The sequence below is a fragment of the Ochotona curzoniae genome, unplaced genomic scaffold (assembly GCF_017591425.1).
Source record: "Ochotona curzoniae isolate NIBS_2020 unplaced genomic scaffold, NIBS_Ocur_1.0 contig_4501, whole genome shotgun sequence".
NCBI classification, from domain to species: Eukaryota; Metazoa; Chordata; class Mammalia; order Lagomorpha; family Ochotonidae; genus Ochotona; species Ochotona curzoniae.
This window is the reverse complement of record NW_024466307.1, coordinates 7,435,816-7,457,323: the sequence shown is the minus strand read 5'-3', so window position 1 is coordinate 7,457,323 and position 21,508 is coordinate 7,435,816. Positions and strand designations below refer to the sequence as shown.

The window sequence follows — 21,508 nt, the reverse complement described above, 5'->3', positions numbered from 1 at the left end:
CCATTACTAGACGAAAGATTATAGAATGCTCTGGCTGTTTTTTATTTCAGTACACATACATTTGTTAGCAAATATTGGTAACACTAATGTCATTGCCACTTTGTTTCTTGTGTATCAATACAGATACATCCACATGTTCTCTCCAAATACATAGATACACATGATTCTATAATGCAGGCACAGATACAAATGAAATCAGATCAAACCACCTTAATACAAATCCTGATTCAATTACACAATGAGATGACAAGTGCATCCTTTTAAAACAGTAACTTAAAAAAAATGATCTGGGTTTTTCATTCAGTTTAAATCAACTAACCTATCAGTGTATCAGTAGATCCAGACACACAATTCAAATTCAATGCTTCCTGTTTCATTTAAGCACTATCCCAGCTTAAAAGTAAATGCAAACGATCAACAGACTTTAAAAGGCCACACAGCATCCTCTGGAAAATCATTTTTACACATAAGAGCATCACCACTTCACCATGAAAAGCATCTCCCATATCACATTGTACTCAGGAGTGTGAGACTCACCGGCAAAATGGCAACTTCAGCGTGAGCTTCCGTTACGTTTTCTCTGATGATTACCATGGCCTCTTGCAGCACATAATCTTCATTCTCAGTAGCTTGATTATTAACATGCAGCAAGGAATTGGGCTTCGCTACCAAGTGAACTGCAATGTCTCCAAACAATCCTCTCTCTCGAACAATTCGTAACTGAAGGATGCTAATGTTCTCTGTGAGATACAAGTCTCCAGTAAGCTTCCGTCAGGCAAAGAGGCCTAAGATGATGCACACTCCTAGGAGACTTCTGTCCTCAGCCAGAACCCATTTGTGGCATCTATCTATCCCAGTTCTGCTATTTCCAATGCCACATCCTAGCATGCATGGCATAAGCTTTGGCTACCTACTCTGAGCTACTGGTTGGGGTGTAATGGTGTGGCATAGGGTGTTAAGCCAGCACATGCAGTGCTAGTGTCCAACAAGAGCACCGGATCAAATCCTGGTTGCTCCACTTCCTGATCTAGCTCCCTGCAAATGCACCTGGGAAAACAGTGGAAGATGGCCCAAGTACTTGAACCCCTGTACCCACATGGGAGACCTGCGAGAAGTCCCTGGCTCTTGGCTTCCCAGCCTTGGCTGTTGCAGGCATGGGTAAAGCCAACAGAAGTGCCTCCGCTTCCCCATCTCCCTGACACTGTCTTTCAAGTAAGTACACAAATTTTGCAGGATAGCGATTTTTAAAAAGATTTTATTTGAAATGTAGAGGTGCAGAACAAAGAAAGGACAAAAAGGAAAATAGAATGAAACTAGTCCCCTCTGATGCTGTGACTTGATATTATTATGGCACACCAGCCTTTCATGAGTTCTTTATAAGGGCATTTTTAATGATAGCATGATCATGAAATCTAATAAAAACAGGAAACATTAAAGCTTTTCAAACTGAAAAAGCATAAAAGAATTTGTATTTCCTGTAATTACAATTACATTATCCAGGGAAACTTCTAATGCCTGAATAGTTACCGGAACTTACCTCTGGGTTCTACTACCCTCACAAAGAGAGACTCAGCATGCCAGCCCACCAAGCCATGGGGTGAGTCACTGGGCAGAATGGTTAGCACAGACTTGCTTCTTCTCCCATCAATGGTAGCGACTTTTGATGGCTCTTCAATTCCTTCTGTGCTGATGTGGGTGAGAGTTATGCTCACTGTCTCGGACAACTCTGGGATGTCATCAGCGAGAACAGTCAGGGTGATCATACACAGCGCCTGCCCTTCAGCAAAGGAAATCTAAAATAGGAAAGAAACATCATTCCACTTATCTTGCAATCCGATGCAGTCAAAAATTTCAAACAGCTTGACTTTGCTAATGTGCCATCACTGAAAAACAGATGTTAAATAGTATAGCATGATTCTACTGGTAAGTGAGCTACATTTCATATTCAAAGTCCAAGCTCCTTAGGAAAAACCAAAGTAAATCCTACTGTCCAACCACCACAGCCCACTCTTCATTACAATACGAAGTAACTCGTCCCCTTGGGACCCTCTATATTAGTGTCCACATATAAAGACCTACAGAAAGTAACAGGTAGCACACCCCACGTTTTCTTTACAGTTTACTTTTATTGGAAAGGCAGATTTACAGAGAGAAGATGAGACAGAAAGAAAGATCATTTGTCTGATGGTTCACTCCCCAAATGGCTTTAAATCCCCGAGCGGAACCCATCTCAAGCAGGAACTTCCGGATCTCCCATGTACGTCCGAGTCCTTGGTGGGACTGCTGCATCCATCCTCCTGCTGCTCCCACGTCTCCCCCTGGGAATCACCCTCAGACGCAGCAAAGCCTCTCCTGCGCATGCTACACTCACAGGGCAGCTTCAGGGCGAGGACCACTAACGCGGAGACAGCAGGGGCTCAGTCCTACATGGAACAAGTCCACAGGGCCAGCTCTCCCGCACGGCCCTCTCACATCAACCTCAGTCACAGTTCTGCATGGACCAACTTCTGCCTCTCCATGTTCCTGCCCTCCTCACTTCCTTGCAGACCCATCTCCCCTGTAAACCTCTGGACACAGTTCTCAACCATCTTTCCATGACCAGTTTGATCCACTCCATCCTCCTGATGAGGCTGGAACACATCCACAATCTACTGAACTTCCAAAGGGATGAGTTTTTACAGATAATCTTGCCTTAGAAGGAGAAAAAGAACAGTAACCACAGCAAAACCATTGGTAAACTGTTCTCTCTAGGAATGTAGCATTGATGTGATGAGACTCAAAACATATCATAGCAAAGGATGTAGTCCCAAAGTAACCATACTGAACCCTCTCCAGTAATTGTCTATATTACATACCACTCCTGAAGTAGGAAAAATATCACCGACACTCCCATCGGCTTCCCATGCCACAGTTACACGGCCGTATGTGCCTTTTAAGCGCTCAACATTCAAGGTTACCAGGTTATCTTGTTCCATTTCTTCTACTTGTTTGTACAGTGAATTCTGAAAAATACCGAGAAGTGATCAAACATACCTTGAAATTAGTGAAATATATCATTTTGTTATGCATCTGCCAACTTCACAGTACTAGGCAACAATATATAGTAAATGGAAAAACAGGAGTTAAGAAACAGGATAAATAAGATTTTAAAATGTGCAAGCTTAAATAAGCAAATTTCTAACTTAAAAGGAAAAGTATTGTAAAATTAGTTTCAATTCTATATTTCTCTTTTTCTAATTGAGCATAAAATGTACATCATTTCTTTAACTGAAATTGTTATTATTTATATAAAAGAGTGACAAACAGGGATAGTGATAAAGATAAACATGAAATCTTCTACCTGCTGGTTCATTCCCCAAATAGCCCCAACCCCAAAAAGTGGGACAGGCTGAAGCCAGGAACTACCAACTCTGAGTCTCCCATGTAGGTGGTAAGGGCTCAAGCACTTTAGCCATTCCCCACTCTTCCCAGATCATTAGCAGTAAGCTGGATTAAATGCACAGCAATGGGCCTTGACCCAGCACTGATACTGGGTGCCAGTGTTGCAAACAGGTCACAATCCTGACCCCTTACAACACAGTTCTCAGACAGCACATTGTTTTCAATAGTAAATTCCTAGCATGTAACCAACCTGTTCAGCAGGAAAACCTCTCCTTCAAGGTAGTCTCTGCCATTGTTTTTGCATAAACCTAGTATACAATCTCAGCGTCTTATGAAACAGTAACCTCATCAGCACAAGCAGGGTGCTCACTTGCGAACAGTGTCATCCTTAAATCCACATCCTCTGCTTTGGTTCTGCTTCATGTCCTTTCATTCCCACCTAGAGGCAAGTCTCTTTCACCTTCCAGAAATATCCCTCTCTCATCAGAATCCCTTGCTTGCTTCCTATGACCAACGTTTGAGCATCTATCCTTTGTGACTAGATCATTCTTCATCCAACAGGTAACAGTCTTGCCAGCCATTTAACTGGCTTTTCCTCGAAATGAATATTTCAAAGGCTCCCTCCTTATTATACCCATGACATCTCCAAAGGCAATAAAGATGCTCTCATCTTTGCAGTCACTCTTGATCTTTTTGCTATGATAATCTAAAAACACAACTCACAGTAATTTCTTCAAGCATAGGGTAGTTTCTGTTTCGAGTGCAGAGTAGTGATCCTATCAGAAGACAATGTCTTTTTTAAACACCTCTCTTTTGCTCCAGGGCCTCCATTAGCAGCAGCAAATAAAATGAGGTTTAATAAACTATCAGAAAAATATTTAAGCAATGCTCATGATTTACTAAATGTCTTCTCAGAATGAGGCTGTTCAGACATAGGGACCTGAATTAAGGATCCTTCTGAGTGGACATAAGGAACTCAGGATACAATTAAGAAGTCATAGGTACAGCATGTCTCAATGGAACAAGACTCATGAAGGGAGATGTAGACACGGAAACTGTTGGAATCATGCATGTTTCGTGTGCGGTAAGGCTCCAGTTGAACAGGTGGAATTGGGGAACAGGATACAGAACAGGTCCAAGTGAGAATCAGACTACAGTGTGAGTGGGAGGGACAAGTAGACCACAGTAGTTCTAACCTCCAAGGTCTCCCCAGCCCAGCCCTGTCCCCAGACTTCAGGAGGTCTAAAACAGGCCAGATGGGCATCTCTCCTCCACCTATACAAAGTCAGGTACATACTAAGCACTCAAGCTGTCAGGCTTTTGTCTAATGCATGGATAAAGCCAGGGGTGGAGATTGTATGGCCGTATCAACTGCCGTGCCCCCATACCATTTCCCTGGAAGCCAAATTCATCAGCATGCAAAGCAGGCCTGCCTACAAAGACCTGCTCCCAATTTGGCTCCCAGCTGGTCTATGAAGATCAGTTTCAGAAGGGGTCTCCTACTCCCAGAACTAAAATATCTCCCCATGTCTGAACTATTTGTCCAGTGAGATTTGTGTTAGACATGTTCTTTGGGGATTCTGCTATTCGGGTATGTATGTACCAGGAAAGGATACCTGTGTGACCAGCCTTCAATTAAAACTCCAGACACTCAGTCTGGGCATACAGCTCCCTCGATGGCAACATCTCACCCACACTGACAACCTGATGCTAGGGGGCTATGTTTGCTTTACCTTGCTGGTCAAAAAAATGTGAAGTCTGGGCAAGAGAATTGACCAGGGAAGCTCTTCAGGGAAAATGTGTTCATAACCCAGTTATAAACTCTGTCCTTAAACACGGAAATAGCAAGGACTAACACCACTGTTGCATCCTGTGTGAGATGTGTAATGACAGTGTTACGAGGGATCCTCACAGGGGTTACAGAAAAGGCTTTTTATGAAAAACTTGGCCCTGAAATTCATGAGCTTTTTACAGTATATTCAGGCTCTGCTTCAGCATTTCCCTTTGTTACAAGGCTAACAGCATAGTCAGACTCCTAGAACACGACTAATTTAGTCAGAGTGGGCATTAAGTTGCAATGTGTTTAGTCACAGCTTGCAATACTAACAACACCCAAGACTCAAGCATAAATTTCAGCCCTCATTGCTCTGCTTCCAACCCAGTTTCTGCTTACTGCCTTCTTGGACAATAACAGATAATGCCCTAGACCTTGAACCCCTGCCACTCACATGCAAAACCTGGCTGGAGTTCCCAATGTCTGGCTTTGGCCTGACCCAGCTGCAGTTGTTGCAGCTATTTGGGAAGCAGACAGAAAGTATCTGCACCATCTTAACTTGCAAATAAATTTTTAAAGGACAACTAAACTGATATGACTTAAAATTCAACGGCTTAAGTACAAAAACTGATATTAGGACAAGTTGAGCCACAGAGTCCAGCACACGAGTTTGTAAATTGCAAATGACCAGGGGAGTTCACCTGAAAAGGACAGTAACCGAGAGAATGGAAGGAAGAGGCTCACGTACTCAAGGTATGACTCCAAGCATGCCAGTGGCAGCTAGCACATGCACAGTGCACATTGTTTTGACTTGTGAGATCCCTGTAACTTCAGGTACCTGAGCGAATGCAACAACTCCATAGGCATCATCATTAGAAAGAATAGTTATTTTCACATAACCATTGACACCAATTTCTGCTCCTCCTCTGGGGTTTTTAAGTTGAACTTTGAAGGATTCTTCTTCCTCTGGAACCACATCATCAAGGATATTGACTGCTATCGTAGCTTCTCTGTCACCAGGTTCAAATACAAGTTCACCTGAACTAGCATAAGAAATATTTACAAAGTGAGTTGAGTAAAACAAGCTGAAGATACATACACAGATTAGTACAGAACTTTTTAGCTAATAACCAAGATTTGGAAGAATCTTACAACGTTTTAAAACAGCATTTTAATATACCCTACGGAGTATCTTGGCACCAGGGATAATAACCAGGTTTCTGGCCAATAAATGGTTCTTACATTTTGTGTATTTTTCAGTCACTGAATAAAGACTTATAAATGAATTGCCTTACAAAGTTACAGAAAACAGACATTTAGCACAAATTGTTGAGCCTACCTAGGAACGAAGTCAGAATGGCTGGAAACATAGGCCAGCTCGTAGAGATGGGTGTCGGCAGCTCCCACAACAGCAATTAAGTTCTTGCTGGAATTAAGGGATTTCACTGTGACAGAAGCTGCATCTTGAGCTGAAGGGGCTTCCAGAGCCAAAGAGAACTGGTTCAGCGCTGAATTCCAGCCATACAGAGCAGAAGCATCCTGGCCCAGGAGAAGTATGTGAACTGCAGGGAAGAACAAGACATCCAGAACAAGAAACAAATAGTAAATACACTTCCTAAAGGGTGCCAAGGCAAAACGTGTCTGGCTTTCAACCTTCTGTGTTCATTTCTGAAGTAACAAGATATGATTTAACTTCTGAAACAGTAAATGATCAATCCAGCTCGACAGGATACTGAACATTTGTTTTGTAAGAGAAGCCTTTGACTGGTAAAACAAAGTGATTCTGTAATCTTCTTGTATTAGTATCGGTATTTATTGATAACATAAAATAACATTAAGGTAAAACACACCTGTGCTCTAACACTTGTATTTTTCCAGTCGAAGCCCATATGAATTCAGCTGGTGTAGTTACCAATAGCATAAATGTTACAATCTTAACCTTACACACTATGAGATACACATCAGTATAGAACTTTATATGTTGCTATTTAGAGTTCCCACGTTTGTAATTGCAGAGCACAGAGCAATCCACAGCCTTGATCTTCAAGATCTAGGTGACTGCTTCCTTCCGTTGGGCACTTTTGAATATTAAGCAGAGACAGAATTCATCAGGTTAACTATTTTTACTTAATATATTCTTCAAGGTATCGAGTTATACCAAGGAGTGTTAGCAAATGTAGGATTGCTTGCAGCACATTCTGCCAACACTTTCTGAATCAGAGAACCATGTTTTTCAGAGTTCAAAGACATAGCACACATTTTTATCTGCAGAAATTATGAAGGTGTGCTGTATGTAATAAGAAACTATCTTTAGATTTTGTACATCAGGGAAAAAAAAACATAGAAAAACATGCACAAATGCCTGACTTAGAGGAACACATTGCAACATAAAGATACAAAACAATTGATTGAAAAGTATGTGGAACAATGAAAGAAAGAGCTTCTCTTTATATTTTAGTCCATGATGCCAGCCCTGGAGACTCCCGGATCCTCACCTAAGACTATCAGTATGAGCACCAAGGGCTATATCCCAACTGCCAAGGCAACCACTGGGAATGGGACTGCCCTCATAGACCAAAAATGCTGAAGTCATCCACTTCATTTCTGATCTCCCACATGGGATGGAAGATGCCCAGGTCCTTCCTCACAGTATCTAATGCCATTGGAACAATAGCCGGGAGCTCTAAACAGTCCTCAGAAAACAGCAAACTTCCTTCGGTACTCGGGAGGGGAGCTTTCTCTGATCCTTAGTTCCAACTTTGGATCCCCACCCTCTCTTGCAATGACCATCAGGGTTACTCTGGTGCCCCCTTCAAAAAATTTAAAATTAGGTTAGGTCAAGACCAATAAGGAAAGCTTAGAACCAGACAAGGAACAGTCAGCTTGGACTCACATATACCTTACTAGGTAGGACACAAAAATGCGGTACTCCTCACTAAGGTATTGAAGGTTTCTCTGCACACCCTGCCTAAAACAGCTTTGCACCTCAATTGTTAACATGCCTGTACCCCAAGAAACCGGTCTGCCCCCAGGTGCTTACCACAAGAGTTACAGAACTTTGATTTATCCACGTAAGGCAGGAAATGGGACTCAGCCTTGACCTTCTCCCTCTCCTACCCCAACAACTGATCAGAAATCTCATGCGGATTTTATGGAGACACATATGAACGTTATCTTGTCCAATTTCACATGTCATCAACTACCATTTTCCAAGCTCCTCCATCACCTGTCTTTGGTTTGAAGCAGTTTGTCTCCCCATTCCCATCTCTTCATCATCATCTCATAGAAGGGACTCCCAATGCTTTTAACCCTATAATACTTTAACTGTGTATCTGATAACATATTGGATTTAACCACTTTTCCCGACCTTTTCCTAAAAGCTAATGGTCACCATCTGACCTCTGCACTTGCTGTTCTCCGTCTAGAACCTGTCTGTGTTCAGCTCCTTGTCTCATTAACTTCTGCACATCCTACGATTCCTAGGAAATTGCCATGTCAGTCCAGATCAAGTATTATCCACTGTATGTTACAGTATTTTATCCCAATATTTCATGGCAATTAATTCCTTTCATTGATTATTGTATACAGGTACAAAATTATTCGTGTAATATACAACATCTGTTCCCTGCTACACGTTAAACTTCTCTAGAAAGACTTGCATTGTGGTGTAGCTGAGGCTGCTGCCTGCAATGCTGGCATCTTATAGGGGCACCAGTTCATGTCCCAGTTGCTCCATTTTGATTCAGCTTCCTACTACTAACCCAGGAAAAGCAATGCAAGCTGGTCCAGTGTTTGATCCCCTGCCATTCACACGTGAGACCCAAATGAAGTTTCTGGCTCCTGGCTCTAGCTAGGCCCAGCTCAGGTCATTGCAACCATGGGGGAGGGAGTCAGGGGATAGATTTCCTTGTCTCTCCTTCCAGTTCTGTACTTGATATTCAAGTAACACTTCATTTTTTCACTTGCTCTTGCTTTTCCAGGGAAGACTGATGCTCGGAATAAAAAAAAAAAAAAACACTGTAGTGACTATAAAGGGAAAGAGAAATGGGGAAGGGATTAAAATCTTTATAGAAACAAACTTATTGCAAAGTCAGATATACAGAGAGGAGAGACAGAAAGATCTTCCATCCAATGGTTCGCTCCCCAAGTGGCTGCAATGGCTGGAGCTGAGCCAATCCAAAGCCAGGAGCTTCTTTCAGGTCTCCCACACGGGTGCAGAGACCCAAGGCTCTGGGCCATCCTCGACTGCTTTCCCAGGCCACTAGCAGGGAGCTGGACAGGAAGTAGGACCACCAGGATTAGAATCAACGCCCATACTGGATCCCGGAGCATTCAAGGCAAGGACCTTTACTATGCTATTGCGCCGGGCCCGATAAATTTGTTCTTGCATTTGTTGTCATATTCAGTCTTCCTCTTTTATATAAAGAATTCAGTCACTACCCAATAATCTGTCGAACCATTAACCAAAGCAAATAAGCAAGTTTCACAGTCATGGCCTCCACACAGTCCTTTAATAAAACATTTGACACATTCAAAATAAGCAAATGTTTAAATGCATAGTATGAGCTTTGAGGAGATCTACAATTATCTACGAATGTTTCATCCTTCTACAAACTCAAATCACAGAAGCGAAGGAAAGAAAGATCATACAATGGGTCTCTTAGCAAGCTTCTGGCACAAATTCATGAATTCTTTTAGAAAAGAGAATCATTGTATATTTTTAAAGCTCTAAGTGGAATTCTATAGCGTTAATTAATGACCCATTCAGGCAACATTCATCAACCTTAACAAGACTTATTAGGCAACTATTTCTAATAAGTGACTCCAGTAAGCAGTCTGCTTGAGGTGTAACCAGAAGCCACATTAATAAGGACACAAAATTACAAAAGTAGATGTATTACAGAAATCATAATTTATTCCATCAAGTGTTAAGTGCTCAAGCTGTAAGTAGTAAGGTGATATCAGAAATATTTCCCATCACGATGCCCGTGAGAGGTCATTTAATGAGAGGTGGAGCAGAACAGATACATGCAAAGTGGAGCCAGGGTGGAGGCAGATCAGATGAGAGGTGGTCCCCGGCTGGGAGAGCATGGTACACACACAGAGGAACAAGTAGGAAACATGGGAAACCAGTCTACGCCAGCTGACACGTGCCTCTGCATCATCTAAAGATGCCCGGAAATAAGCTGCTCCCCATCCGCAGCAGAGGTACCACTTCTGTATCTCTTCCTAAGCTCTATGCCATTTCCCTCCCACCAGTCCAGGCATCAGAGCTTTGTTCCGACAGCTGACATCGCCAAGTCACATTGAATCTGTACTGTAAAACTCACCAGCCAGTAAAGAGACTTCTGTAACTCTTGCCTAGGTAGTTGTAAAGTGTCTCTTCCAGAATATTCAATACACTGGAGATAAGTGTATTACCTGCCTTTAAGGATTTCTCAAACATAATCGTGCTCAGATTATGGTTATGTACGCCCCTGACACCCACACCATTTGAGGATCTGTGAGGCCAAGACTACTTTCATAATAAGGTATTGTTTTTCCTCTCATTCTCCCTTGAGCATATAGAATTTTCCACGACCAATAACAGTACAGTATCTGTCTTTCTGTGCCTACCTCAGTGACAGAGATTACCCCTTATCCAACATTCACAGGATCAGAATAATTCAAGGATTGTTACATTTAGTGAATATTTCCATACATATTGAAATCTTAGAGTTAAGACCCAAGCACATATAAATTCATTTGTTTCACATACACCTTATGTGCTTAGCCTGAAGGCAACCCGATACAATGTTCATCTTGTGTATAATATCAAGTTCCACAACATGGAATTTTCTACCTGACAACATCAGTGCACAGAAAGTTTTGTACTTTAGAGCATCCTAGAATTCATGTTTCAGATTTTTGCACTAGGGATGCTCAATCCACAACTGAAGCATAAAAAGGCTAAACTCATAGAATGTAAGATGGAATAGTGGCTTCCAGGGGCAAGGAGCAGGTGCAGAAAAAGGGAAAATGTTGGTGAAAGAACAGAAACATTCAGTTCTAACATGTAGAACTTACGGAGAGCTCCTGTACAGCCTGGTAACTACAGTAAATAATAACATTATACACATGATCAGTATCCTGATTTCAAATTCCCCGGCATCTGGCATCATGAGAGCACCTCCAATTCAGCAAGATCAAAATCACTGCCTTTCCATATTCACTTTGGGACTGATTAGCAACGAGAGGTCCTTACCTATTCCTGAAGCTGGGGTGAAGGAATGCATCTTGTTAACAAAACCAAAATCCAGGGACTGAAAATATCTGAAAGCAGAGTGTCCTGTCTCCCAGATGAAAATATCAACTGAATTCTGCTCCCCTACAATAATGGAATAAAAATGAATATTTGAAGTAAAGGTTTTGAAAAAAAGGCAAAATCATATAGTCCAACCAATAGGACTGTTAGATCTGAAGAAAAAAATTTGACATTCTTTACTTAACAAAACACAAGTGGAAAGCACTTCCAAAATTTTATTGCACATGAAGTGACTATGTGCCAGCTACGAATCACACTCAGATATTCAGCAGAGTAATGACAGAAAGCCTGTCCTGCAGGACTGTTGGAAGTTTCTCTCAAAGTTCCACTGAGCAAAAGAAAAGACATTCTCATTTTAAAAGACATTTGGAAGCAGTCTTACCAACTGTTCAATCCTACCAATACTGCAAATTACTCATGACACCTCAAATAGCTCCACGTTCTAATTATGTGATCTGTGTAGAATTTTTCACTTGATTCTTCTCCTGCAATTTTAATGAAACTTAAAAGTTGTAGTTCACCTGACCACAAGATCATGGTGATAATCCTTAATTTTTCTTTTCAAAATTCAGAACTCACCATCTAGCCTAAAAAAAAACATTCTACAGATCAGTTAGGATTCCTGCAAGAACATCTTCGTGAAAAAACATGCGTCATGCTCAGCTAGTTTTGGTACAGAGCACACAGGCATCACAGACACCATTATCTTCTCACCTGGAAACACGTTTTTAGCAAAAATGAGGTAGACATCATCTCCTGAAGACAAAGCCTCCATCTGTGTTGTCCCAAGGACCGGCACCTCTTGAAAGCTCAGAAAGCTGTTCCCAGACCATTTGAATAAAAGGCAAGGCAGCCTGGGGTGCGTCTGGGAGATGGCTAAGAACACAGAGCCTGCCCTGCTGAACAGCGCCACGGCCAGCACACCTCGGACAGGGAGTTTCTCATGCCACACAAAGCTTCTTCCATCCCATCTGAAGACCTGTGGGGAATATTCCAATAAACAGCTCTCTGTGACCAGGAAGTCAGCACCTGGATTATTTCCTTGGGGGATACTGTCAAATGAGGAAACACCCAACACATAACCTCTGCAGTTCTCCTCGTGGTATCTGCATGCCTGTGCACACGCATGTGGGCATGTGTGTATGTGCACCCATAAGCACACATGTGAAGAATGAAAGCAAGTGAAGTTATCAAAGAAACTAGTATCCAATGTACACCTCAATCGGGCTTAGTGGCAGCAGGGGGCAGAGGGCCTCAAATTGTAGAGAATTACATTACAGATGGAAAAATTAGTAACTTCTGGATCTGCAGTAACATTACCAGCTGCTCCAGCACCACAAAAACACGTAAACCATCTTTGTCCCAAAGTGGCAACATGATAAGATTTAGGGTATATCTTCTGTACGTAAAAAATCCAGATACACTGGGTCTTTTTACATAATTTCACAAACAATCCTCTGTTCATTCAAACATTAAGAGTGTAAGGCAAGCCTCAGAAGGGATCCCTAGAAACCCTACTTCCTACCTTCGTGAGTATTAGTATAAAGCAAACAAAAAATTATCAGAAATCAGATGACTAAATTGAAACAGATGCTGAAGACAATTAGGATATTGTGATAGAAGATTAATGGATATGAATGTCAAGTCCAGAAAACCTATGTGTCAAGGTTTCTAAGAAAAAAGATTTTGCCACACTCTTATATAATGCAACTAAAAGGAAGCTGGAAGTGTTGAATGAAAAATATTAAGAGCAGAGAGCTAACATTACAAGGTACCTTTCGTTAACATGGCCACACAACCTATCATCCAAACAGGATCCTTATACAGGACCACAGGTAGAATTCAGAGCTATTGCATGCAAATTAGGAAAGAATCCAGGCTAAATTACGATACTTTATGATTTATTCTAAGCATAACTGAAAGAAAATGAATGATTTTAAAATGACGAGTAACGTGAGCATTTGTATTTTTAAAAGGTTACTCCAGGAACTCAACTAAAAACAGATCTAAGCAGGTCTGTAAGAAGGTTCAGAACTCAGCTGGCAGATTACACCAACATGTGAGTGAGAAACAGTGGGGCCTGGATCAGGAAAGGAGCAGCGAAGACGGAGATAAATGCATGTGCTCAAAATGCTCTCGCAACACATCTGAACCAGTGACAGGCTGCATGCACAGGAAGAAAGAGTAATCCAGCGACATGCACCCCAGAATGGATTCATAAGCAGTGGCGTTTCTAGGGTTGATATTTCCTGAGAAAAAAAAGCAAGTATCAAAGCCAGAAGTTTTACAGAACAAGACACGTTTAATTCAGGGCAAGTGATACAGCTGAAACAGGCATTTAGCTTAGCACCGAAGATACCTGTTTCTCGTATCACAGCAGATACAAGTTTAAGTTCCTGCTCTTAACTCCAGAGTCCTGCCAATGTCCACCCTGGGAGGAAACAGTGGCGGCTCAAACAGTTGTTCCCCTGCTATCCACCTGGGAGATCTGAACTGAGTCTGACTCACAGCTTTGACTCTAGACCAGCCCTGGTAATTGTCAGAATTCAAGGCGGGGTGGGGGATGGGGTTGGAACAGGGGCGCGGAGGAAATGAACCAGCACATGTGAGCCAGCCTGCTCACTCTTGCAAATACATAGCTAGACAAAGACACTAAAGTGGACAGATCAATAGGCGTGTGTACAGCTAAACTTTGCAGTGGTATAGCTGTGATTTGAAAGACATTTCAAGCTAACATTTAAAACCACAGGATTGATGAAATTACCTGGAATTAAAAGAAAACAGGAAATGTGGTCTGAAAGTGAATTCTAAGATATCTAAATTCAGCAAAGGGTGGAGGAATTGACAAGAGATTAAAAAGGTCACAGAGACAGAAGTATTTGAATAGTGTCTCAGAAACCGAGACATGGTTTAAATTCCAAGAGCCATGACTGTCACCTGCTGATGGCATGTAATACATGATAATGCCAGAAAAAGACCCATTGGGTCTGGTAATTGAGTGTCCATTCCCAAGTTTGTGAAAATACAGACAAGTTATGTAAAGGAACTTAGCATCCAAAACTGCCACTTTGGGATACCCACATCCGCTATCACCGCGCCTGGCCTCAAGTCCCAGTTCTGCTCCCTATTCCAGCTTCGTGCTCATGTGCACCGTCAGCTGCAACAGCAGATGCCTCATGTAGCTGGGCCCTGCCACTCACAAGGGAGACCTGATCCAGCTCTGGCCCTGACTATGCTGGCTCTGCTCAGCTCTTGTGGGAATTCAGTCAACAAGCAAAGGGGAGACTTCCGACTCTTTCCAAGTGTCTACCTTTCAAATGATCAATATTTAAAAAAAAAAAAATCAAAACAGCTAGATGAATTCTTTCAAGATTAACTTGTGGAGAGTAGACATGAAACAGAAATAAGAAAGAGATGCAATTTGGGAGAGATTCATACTTAAAGTAGGCAACAAAGTGATTGAAATTGAAAGAAACATCCAGGCTTATGAAGGCAGAAGGAGTATGTGAGGACTGGCTTTTATAAGAAAGACTTCCTCCATCCTTCACACGGAGTTATGACCATGTTGCAAGCCAGATTTTTTTTTGAAAGATTTCTTTATTTTTATTGGAGAGGCAGATACACAGAGAGGAAGAGAGACAAAGATCTTCCATCTACTGATTCACTCCCCAAGTGGCCGCAACTGCTGGAGCTGAGCCAATCTGCTGCCAGGAGCCAGGAGCTTCTTCCAGGTCTCCCACCAAGGTGCAGGGTCCCAAAGCTTTGGCCCATCCTTGACTGCTTTCCCAGACCACTAGCAGGGAACAGGATGGGAAGCGGGTCTGCCGTGATACGAACTGGTGCCCATATGGGATCCCAGCGCGTTCAAGGCGAGGACTTTAACCACTATGCTATTGTGCCGGGCCCCACAAGCCAGTTTTTAAATCTGGCATAGGCAAAGTAAATAATTCCTTCCTGGTAGTCTTCCTCTCAATGTCATTGACTAACAATGAGGCTATGAACCTATACTTAAATCCAAGAAGGAACAAAATATGTCAAGTAAGTACCACTGAGACGACAACACCTAGTTTGCTAAAGAAATATGCCATCTTTTGGATGATGCTGAATGTTCACTTTGCAATGTTAATCATGAAATTTTAATGAGACCATCTGTCTACTTGTGATTTTCTTCCATAACATTTTACAACTCGATTCAACTCCAATTAAATGTTCATGACTTAGCATGACATGTGCTCCAGCTCTTTAAGACAATATATCATTCAGAACTCTGTTGGCAAAAAAAAAAAATTAACTGGGGCCAGCATGGCGGCATTGAGTTAAGCTACTGCCAACAACATCAGCAGCCCTTATGAGTACCAGTTCACACCCAGGCCACCCTACTTCCCATCTAGCACCCTGCTGATGCACCTGCTGCCCCATGTGGCAGACCTAGGTAAAGCTCCTGGCCCCGTCCCAGCTCAGCCCAGCCCAGCCCCTGCCCTCCTGGACACTTAGGTAATCAACCAGCGCACGGAATACTTGTGATTCTTCCCTTTTCTCCCCGAAATTCTGCCTTACTATGAAATCAATTTTTACAATAATGACTAATCAATATTTGCATTGTCCTTTACTACTTTAGCACAAGTAAAGTATCTTTTTATACTAATCCCATTGATCTGATCCTCAATACCCAAATACAGTATTAAAATGGAAAGAAATCAAACCTGCGTTAATTCAGAATCTTCTCTTTGACTTGCAACAATTAAATAATGTTGATTTTGCAAAGTAAAATATCTAACTTCAGAACTTTCTGCAACAATGATTGTTTGTACCTGCAAAAGAGATACAAGAATTAAACTGACTTGAACTATGGACAACACTGAATGGTATCTAAAGTTCAAGACTTTTAAAATTCTATTCCCATTTTTTTAAATGTCATTTTAAGAGATGAAGGTAAAAACATGCAAATGAAAGCATTCATGAGTTTAAAAAACTAAGTTGACCAACATATCTTAATATCTACAACATTTACTAACATTCACTTTGCTCAGTCTTCCAAGTCTGAATCTCATTTTAGTTTTGCCATCCATGAAAAACAAGGAAATATTTTTACCAGCAGTAATCTGAATGCAGGTGTGAACGTATACACATTGTTAATGGAAGGCTTTTCCTCGCTCCCTTCTTCCTGAGTGATCACAATGTACGGGGAAGCACCAATGCTGAAGGCCTCACATGTTTTGGCATTTTTTATATCTAAATCCTAGAAAACAAACAAAAAAAAAAACAGTAAGTCACAATGCATCCAAAGTTTATCTGCACGTTGTGTCTACTGTACCATCAAACAAGCAATGTTTACCTCAACTGGAATGAAAACCCCTTGCCAGCGGTAAAGAGCGACGGATGATTTCTGCAACATGATGCCATATGCTGACTCATGCAAATCAAAGAAACACCAGCCAGATGCCGAATCTTCTAGAAAACTTTGAAATACAGAAAGCACAGCATGCATTCCCCCTGGAAAACACACGCATCAATGTGATTCACTATTGGATATTCCCTTCCAAAACCTGTTCTGATTTACTGTTAGTGAAAAGGTTGGTTACTACAATGAAGATCTGCCCACAGTGAGTTTATGCACAAGAGCACAGGCCTGCGACAGAGATAGCAGAGAAAAGTTAGAAGTTATAACAAAACATGGCAACTTCAAACAACAAGTGCTAATGCACTACTTTCCGCTGTACACTTTCCAATGGATATTCTCAAATACATACTAACCGTACGTTTTCCCTTCATATTTGCTATTTCTTCCTATGACACAATTTTGTAGGTACAGGGATTCCCCATCCCCTGACACTATGACTCCCCCATATTATTACAACAGTATAGTCCTTCAGCAACAGTCACAAGTTCAATATTCTGCGCTTTAAGTGTGGGTGAAGGAATGGTAGAAAACCTAGTAACCTTCAGGTGTATTAGTTTCACCGGGAGTCCTTGCATTCAGGAATAGAGAGGCATACTGCAACATCGGAGCCAGTGTGGTGGCACAGTAGTTCTGGCCACCACTCGAGACACTGACATCCCATGTAAGCACTGAGACCTGACTGCTACACTTCCCATCCAGCTTCCCCGTAATGTGCTTGGGAAGACAGTGGGTGATGGAGCAAGAGCCTGTGCCAACTTTCATGAAGATGGTGAAAATAGTGTAAGAGAAGTTATACAATGCTATATGGAAACAAGCTGTATGTTAGTTTTTAATTACACTGTTAACCTGAAATTATTTTACCTTCAAATTTTCCCATTTGAAAGCTCTTTCTATTCAGTTATTTGTGTAATTAATGCCCACTCATGATTTGATCTGAGTTCAAGCATGAATATCACTTAGAAGTATTTCCCCTTTAAACACTTCTTATAGCTTAACATACATTGATTTTTTTTTTTTTTTACTTATTTGGTTCATTTCTATTATCCCTAATTTGGAGCTCCATTAAGTTCAGCACTATGCATATCATATGACTGACAATATTTATCTGGGTGCATGAAAGGATTTGGGTATCTGTCCCCCATTTTCAATGAATCTGCAAGACAAACAAAATGTAAATCTAGATGCAACAGAACATACTCATGCCAAAAGCTGTTTCAGATACTGTCTCCCACTCCACACTCACGGCCAAGTCAATGCCATTGGTACGTGACACGTTTAAATACACAGTCCTGTTGGCTTCCTCTACGTCCATAGAGGTGGCTCTAAAACGGAAGAGAAGGTTGTGGTAAGCACACAAACGGTGTAATTTCTACATACCTAAAATGTATGTTACTATGACCTACTTAATACACTTTAATTTAGAAAAGATGAGATTCACTGATGTTGCATCCACAGGCACCAAAGTATTTATGAACATCTTCCAAAAGCACAAATGAAATGCTTGGATACTATGATCCTAAAAAAATACTAAGAGTCTATAATTCAAATTCATTACATGGATGTCAAATATTTTAGTGAAAAAATGAGAAATCCTTAGCATATTAAAAAATTAGAACCATTGAAATATTTAAGACATACAAAATAAACATCTGTCAGCTTTCCGAGGAAATTTTATCAACTCTTATATTTAAGTTATTCGATTTAGCAACCAAGTATAAATTCCATCATGCCTTGCTTTTATTTCAAAAATGCACAACAGTGCAGGCAGTTAGCTGACAGTATCACTTTAATATGCACCCCAATCATACCACAGATACGAGGTTTGGTATTTCGATGTTCTCTGAATCTGAGTTCTCACTACAAGCATCTCGTAATGGGATCACAAACCCTCTCCCTTCTGCTTTCCTATGCCAGGAAGTGGTCCCTGCTCTGCTACAGAAGCAGAAGGCTCCTTGTACACAAACAACACCTGTTTTCGACTGCCAAGATGCCAAAGAGTCCCAAAGGAGCTTGGTTCTGCAAAACAGTTATCCGGGTCTGAACACGTTCCCCTAGCCTGGCACCACCAGTTGGATTCAACAAGGTGCATACAAAATGCTCATCCATTTCTGGTTCTGAGTCTAGTATGGCAGATATATGAAGAGCCTGCAAGTGAAATCAGAAGGTAAAATTACTAGAGTCACCATTTTTGTGATAGACACATAGAAAATTCACTAAATACATGTGACAAAATGTCTGGGAAATATCTTAATTCAATACAGATCCCAGAATAGGGCAGTTGATTGTGCTACTGCTGGTTTTTTTTTTTTTTAATGCTGTGAGGGTGTCTAAAAATCTTTACAGTACTGATAAGAGCACTAATTAAAATTAAATCTGTCTTCATTTTTGGAAATGTTTCATGTCATACTGGATATACACTTTTGCTTGTCTCACTCCAGTTTGTCAAGAAGCTGGTGTAGTTGCTAACTAGGACGACACACCGAAGTTCATCAACAGGAGCACAGACAGACAAGGTAAAGCATGCCTAGTGCAAGGAGCCCCAGCAGTGAAACTCCATCAACCACAGGGGCGTGCAGCCAGAGAATCTGGAAATTGAGTGCCAGAAGCCAGATATACATGGCTACACCAAGCATGATTCTGCTGAAATGAAGCTTACACAGCAGCACAAGGGGTCTTCAGACAGAAATCACACAGGGCAAAATTTCCTCTGGTCATGGGTAGGCTCAGGTACAGGAGAAAGTTCTGGATGCTGAAGACATACATCAAATTGCAGGTGTGTGCCATCAAGGCTACAAAACTGCACATTTCTAGTTCTATGCATTTTACTGTTCATGCTTCACAAAACCTCCACAGGCAGCCAGGATAGCTCTGTAGGTTTAAAATTTTCAATTTACTCTAACATTTTTAAGTTGTCAATTCTTGCATCACACAAGTTTAGGGAGAAAAATCAAAACACTAAAGATATACAAAGTTAAAATACAAAACATGACTGTAGCAATGACAAATTCATAAAATACTTCAAATTTGCATTTTGTACAAACCCATTGAAGGCTGTAAATTTTCAAAAGCATAAAATGGAACACGAAAATACTCATTCAAAAACTGAAAACATTCATACAAACTTACCATTATTAAAGTGTCTAGTTACTGAATGGAATGTTTGCAATGAAAAGCTTTAAAGGCATTTGTTATATTTTATACATCTGGCTTTAAAAATGTCTCAAGTTAATAAAACTAGCTACTTTGAACTGCTTTTTTTAAAAGTAAGCTTTAGTAACAGGAGCAGCAAATTCACAGTAAAGAAAGGTTTAGAAGATCAGTTTCTCTTTTTAGGCAACATTCATGATTAATCTCAAATACAGGATGTTTCCTGTAAAGAGATACTCCTGTGTATAAATAGGCATTTGGAGTCAAGCACCTAAATCGGACACAACTAAATTGTGGTGACAAGGAATTACTGGAATTACCAAGTGTGAAGAGTGGCAGGACATTTTTATAGATAATAGCTTATTTTTCATAGACAATATGTAAGGTTCCTCCCCAGATTCCTGGAAACTATATGCTCTAAAGAAACTGCATGGCTTTCCAAACCTTTTTGCACAAAAATTCACTTCTATTTTCATATCATTTTCAATTACCCTTTTTTGGTAAACTCTTAAATAATAAGCCACGAATGTATTTTAAATCAACAACAGAATCCAATACTCTTGCTGAGCCAAGCTAAGCTGCTGCTTGCCAGGCTTGGATCCCCTAAGAGAGCTCTGCTTGGAGTCCCAGTTGCTTTGTTGTCTGTTCATCTGCCTGGGAAAGCAGAAGATGCTCCAAGTGCTTGAGCCTTGTCACCCACATGGGAGACATGAATGGACCTCCAGGCAACTGTTACAGTCCTGGTGGCCAACTGGGGAATTAACCAGCTGACACAGAGAGACTTCTCTTGTGATTTCCCTCTTTTTCTGTTAACACTCCCTTCAACTGAGTCCTTTTCAAAGACAATTTAAAAAAACTTCTATTACTTAAGTACAACTACAAATTTGTGCACTTGCATGCCCCACAGCCACACAGTTGGCATGTGACAATTTAATCAGTATTTCACTTCCCATCTACGCATGGAAAATGCTGAGATGGGGATGTGGGCTATTTGGTTTTTGGTGGGGGTTTTTTGTTTTTTTGGGTTTTGTTTTTTTTGTTTTTTTTTTTTTTTTTTGGTTTGGTTTTTGGTTTTCGTAGGAGGTTTGTTTGGTTTTTGGTATTAGAAAGGCAGACCTTACAGAGCAGAGAGTTCTTCCATCTGTTGGTTCATCCCCCAGGTGGCCACAAAAACTGGAGCAGATACAGAAATTGACCCAATACTAGGAGCTTCTTTCATCTCCAACGTAGGTGTAGAGGCCCACAGACTTGGCCATGCTCTACTACGAAGGCCACAAGCAAGAGAGCTGTATCAGAGGTTGAGTAGCTAGGACTCAAACCAACACCCATATGGGATGCCACCACTTACAGGAAAATAATTACCCTGCTAAGCCACTATGCTGCATGCCCCCCCCCCTTTTTTTTTTAACTTTGTATCATCTAGGGTGTTCCTCAGAGAAAATTTTATAAATACTAGAAATTGGGGCCAATATCATAACATAGCATGTTAAGCCACTATGTG

General features: G+C 41.1%; 1 protein-coding gene across 1 annotated transcript in view; it reads right to left on the bottom strand.

Moving 5' to 3' along the window:
* Positions 1-21,508, bottom strand: part of ADGRV1 (adhesion G protein-coupled receptor V1) — a 366,107-nt gene that overhangs the window by 251,132 nt on the left and 93,467 nt on the right. The window contains exons 44-55 of the mRNA XM_040985862.1: positions 18,830-19,005; positions 18,058-18,182; positions 16,795-16,952; positions 16,552-16,698; positions 16,163-16,270; positions 12,174-12,438; positions 11,400-11,522; positions 6,495-6,717; positions 5,994-6,198; positions 2,856-3,002; positions 1,538-1,793; positions 538-740 (exon numbers count right to left, since the gene is read on the bottom strand). Coding sequence (XP_040841796.1) covers positions 538-740; positions 1,538-1,793; positions 2,856-3,002; positions 5,994-6,198; positions 6,495-6,717; positions 11,400-11,522; positions 12,174-12,438; positions 16,163-16,270; positions 16,552-16,698; positions 16,795-16,952; positions 18,058-18,182; positions 18,830-19,005 — 2,136 coding nt within the window. The remainder of the gene's footprint in view (positions 1-537; positions 741-1,537; positions 1,794-2,855; positions 3,003-5,993; positions 6,199-6,494; positions 6,718-11,399; positions 11,523-12,173; positions 12,439-16,162; positions 16,271-16,551; positions 16,699-16,794; positions 16,953-18,057; positions 18,183-18,829; positions 19,006-21,508) is intronic.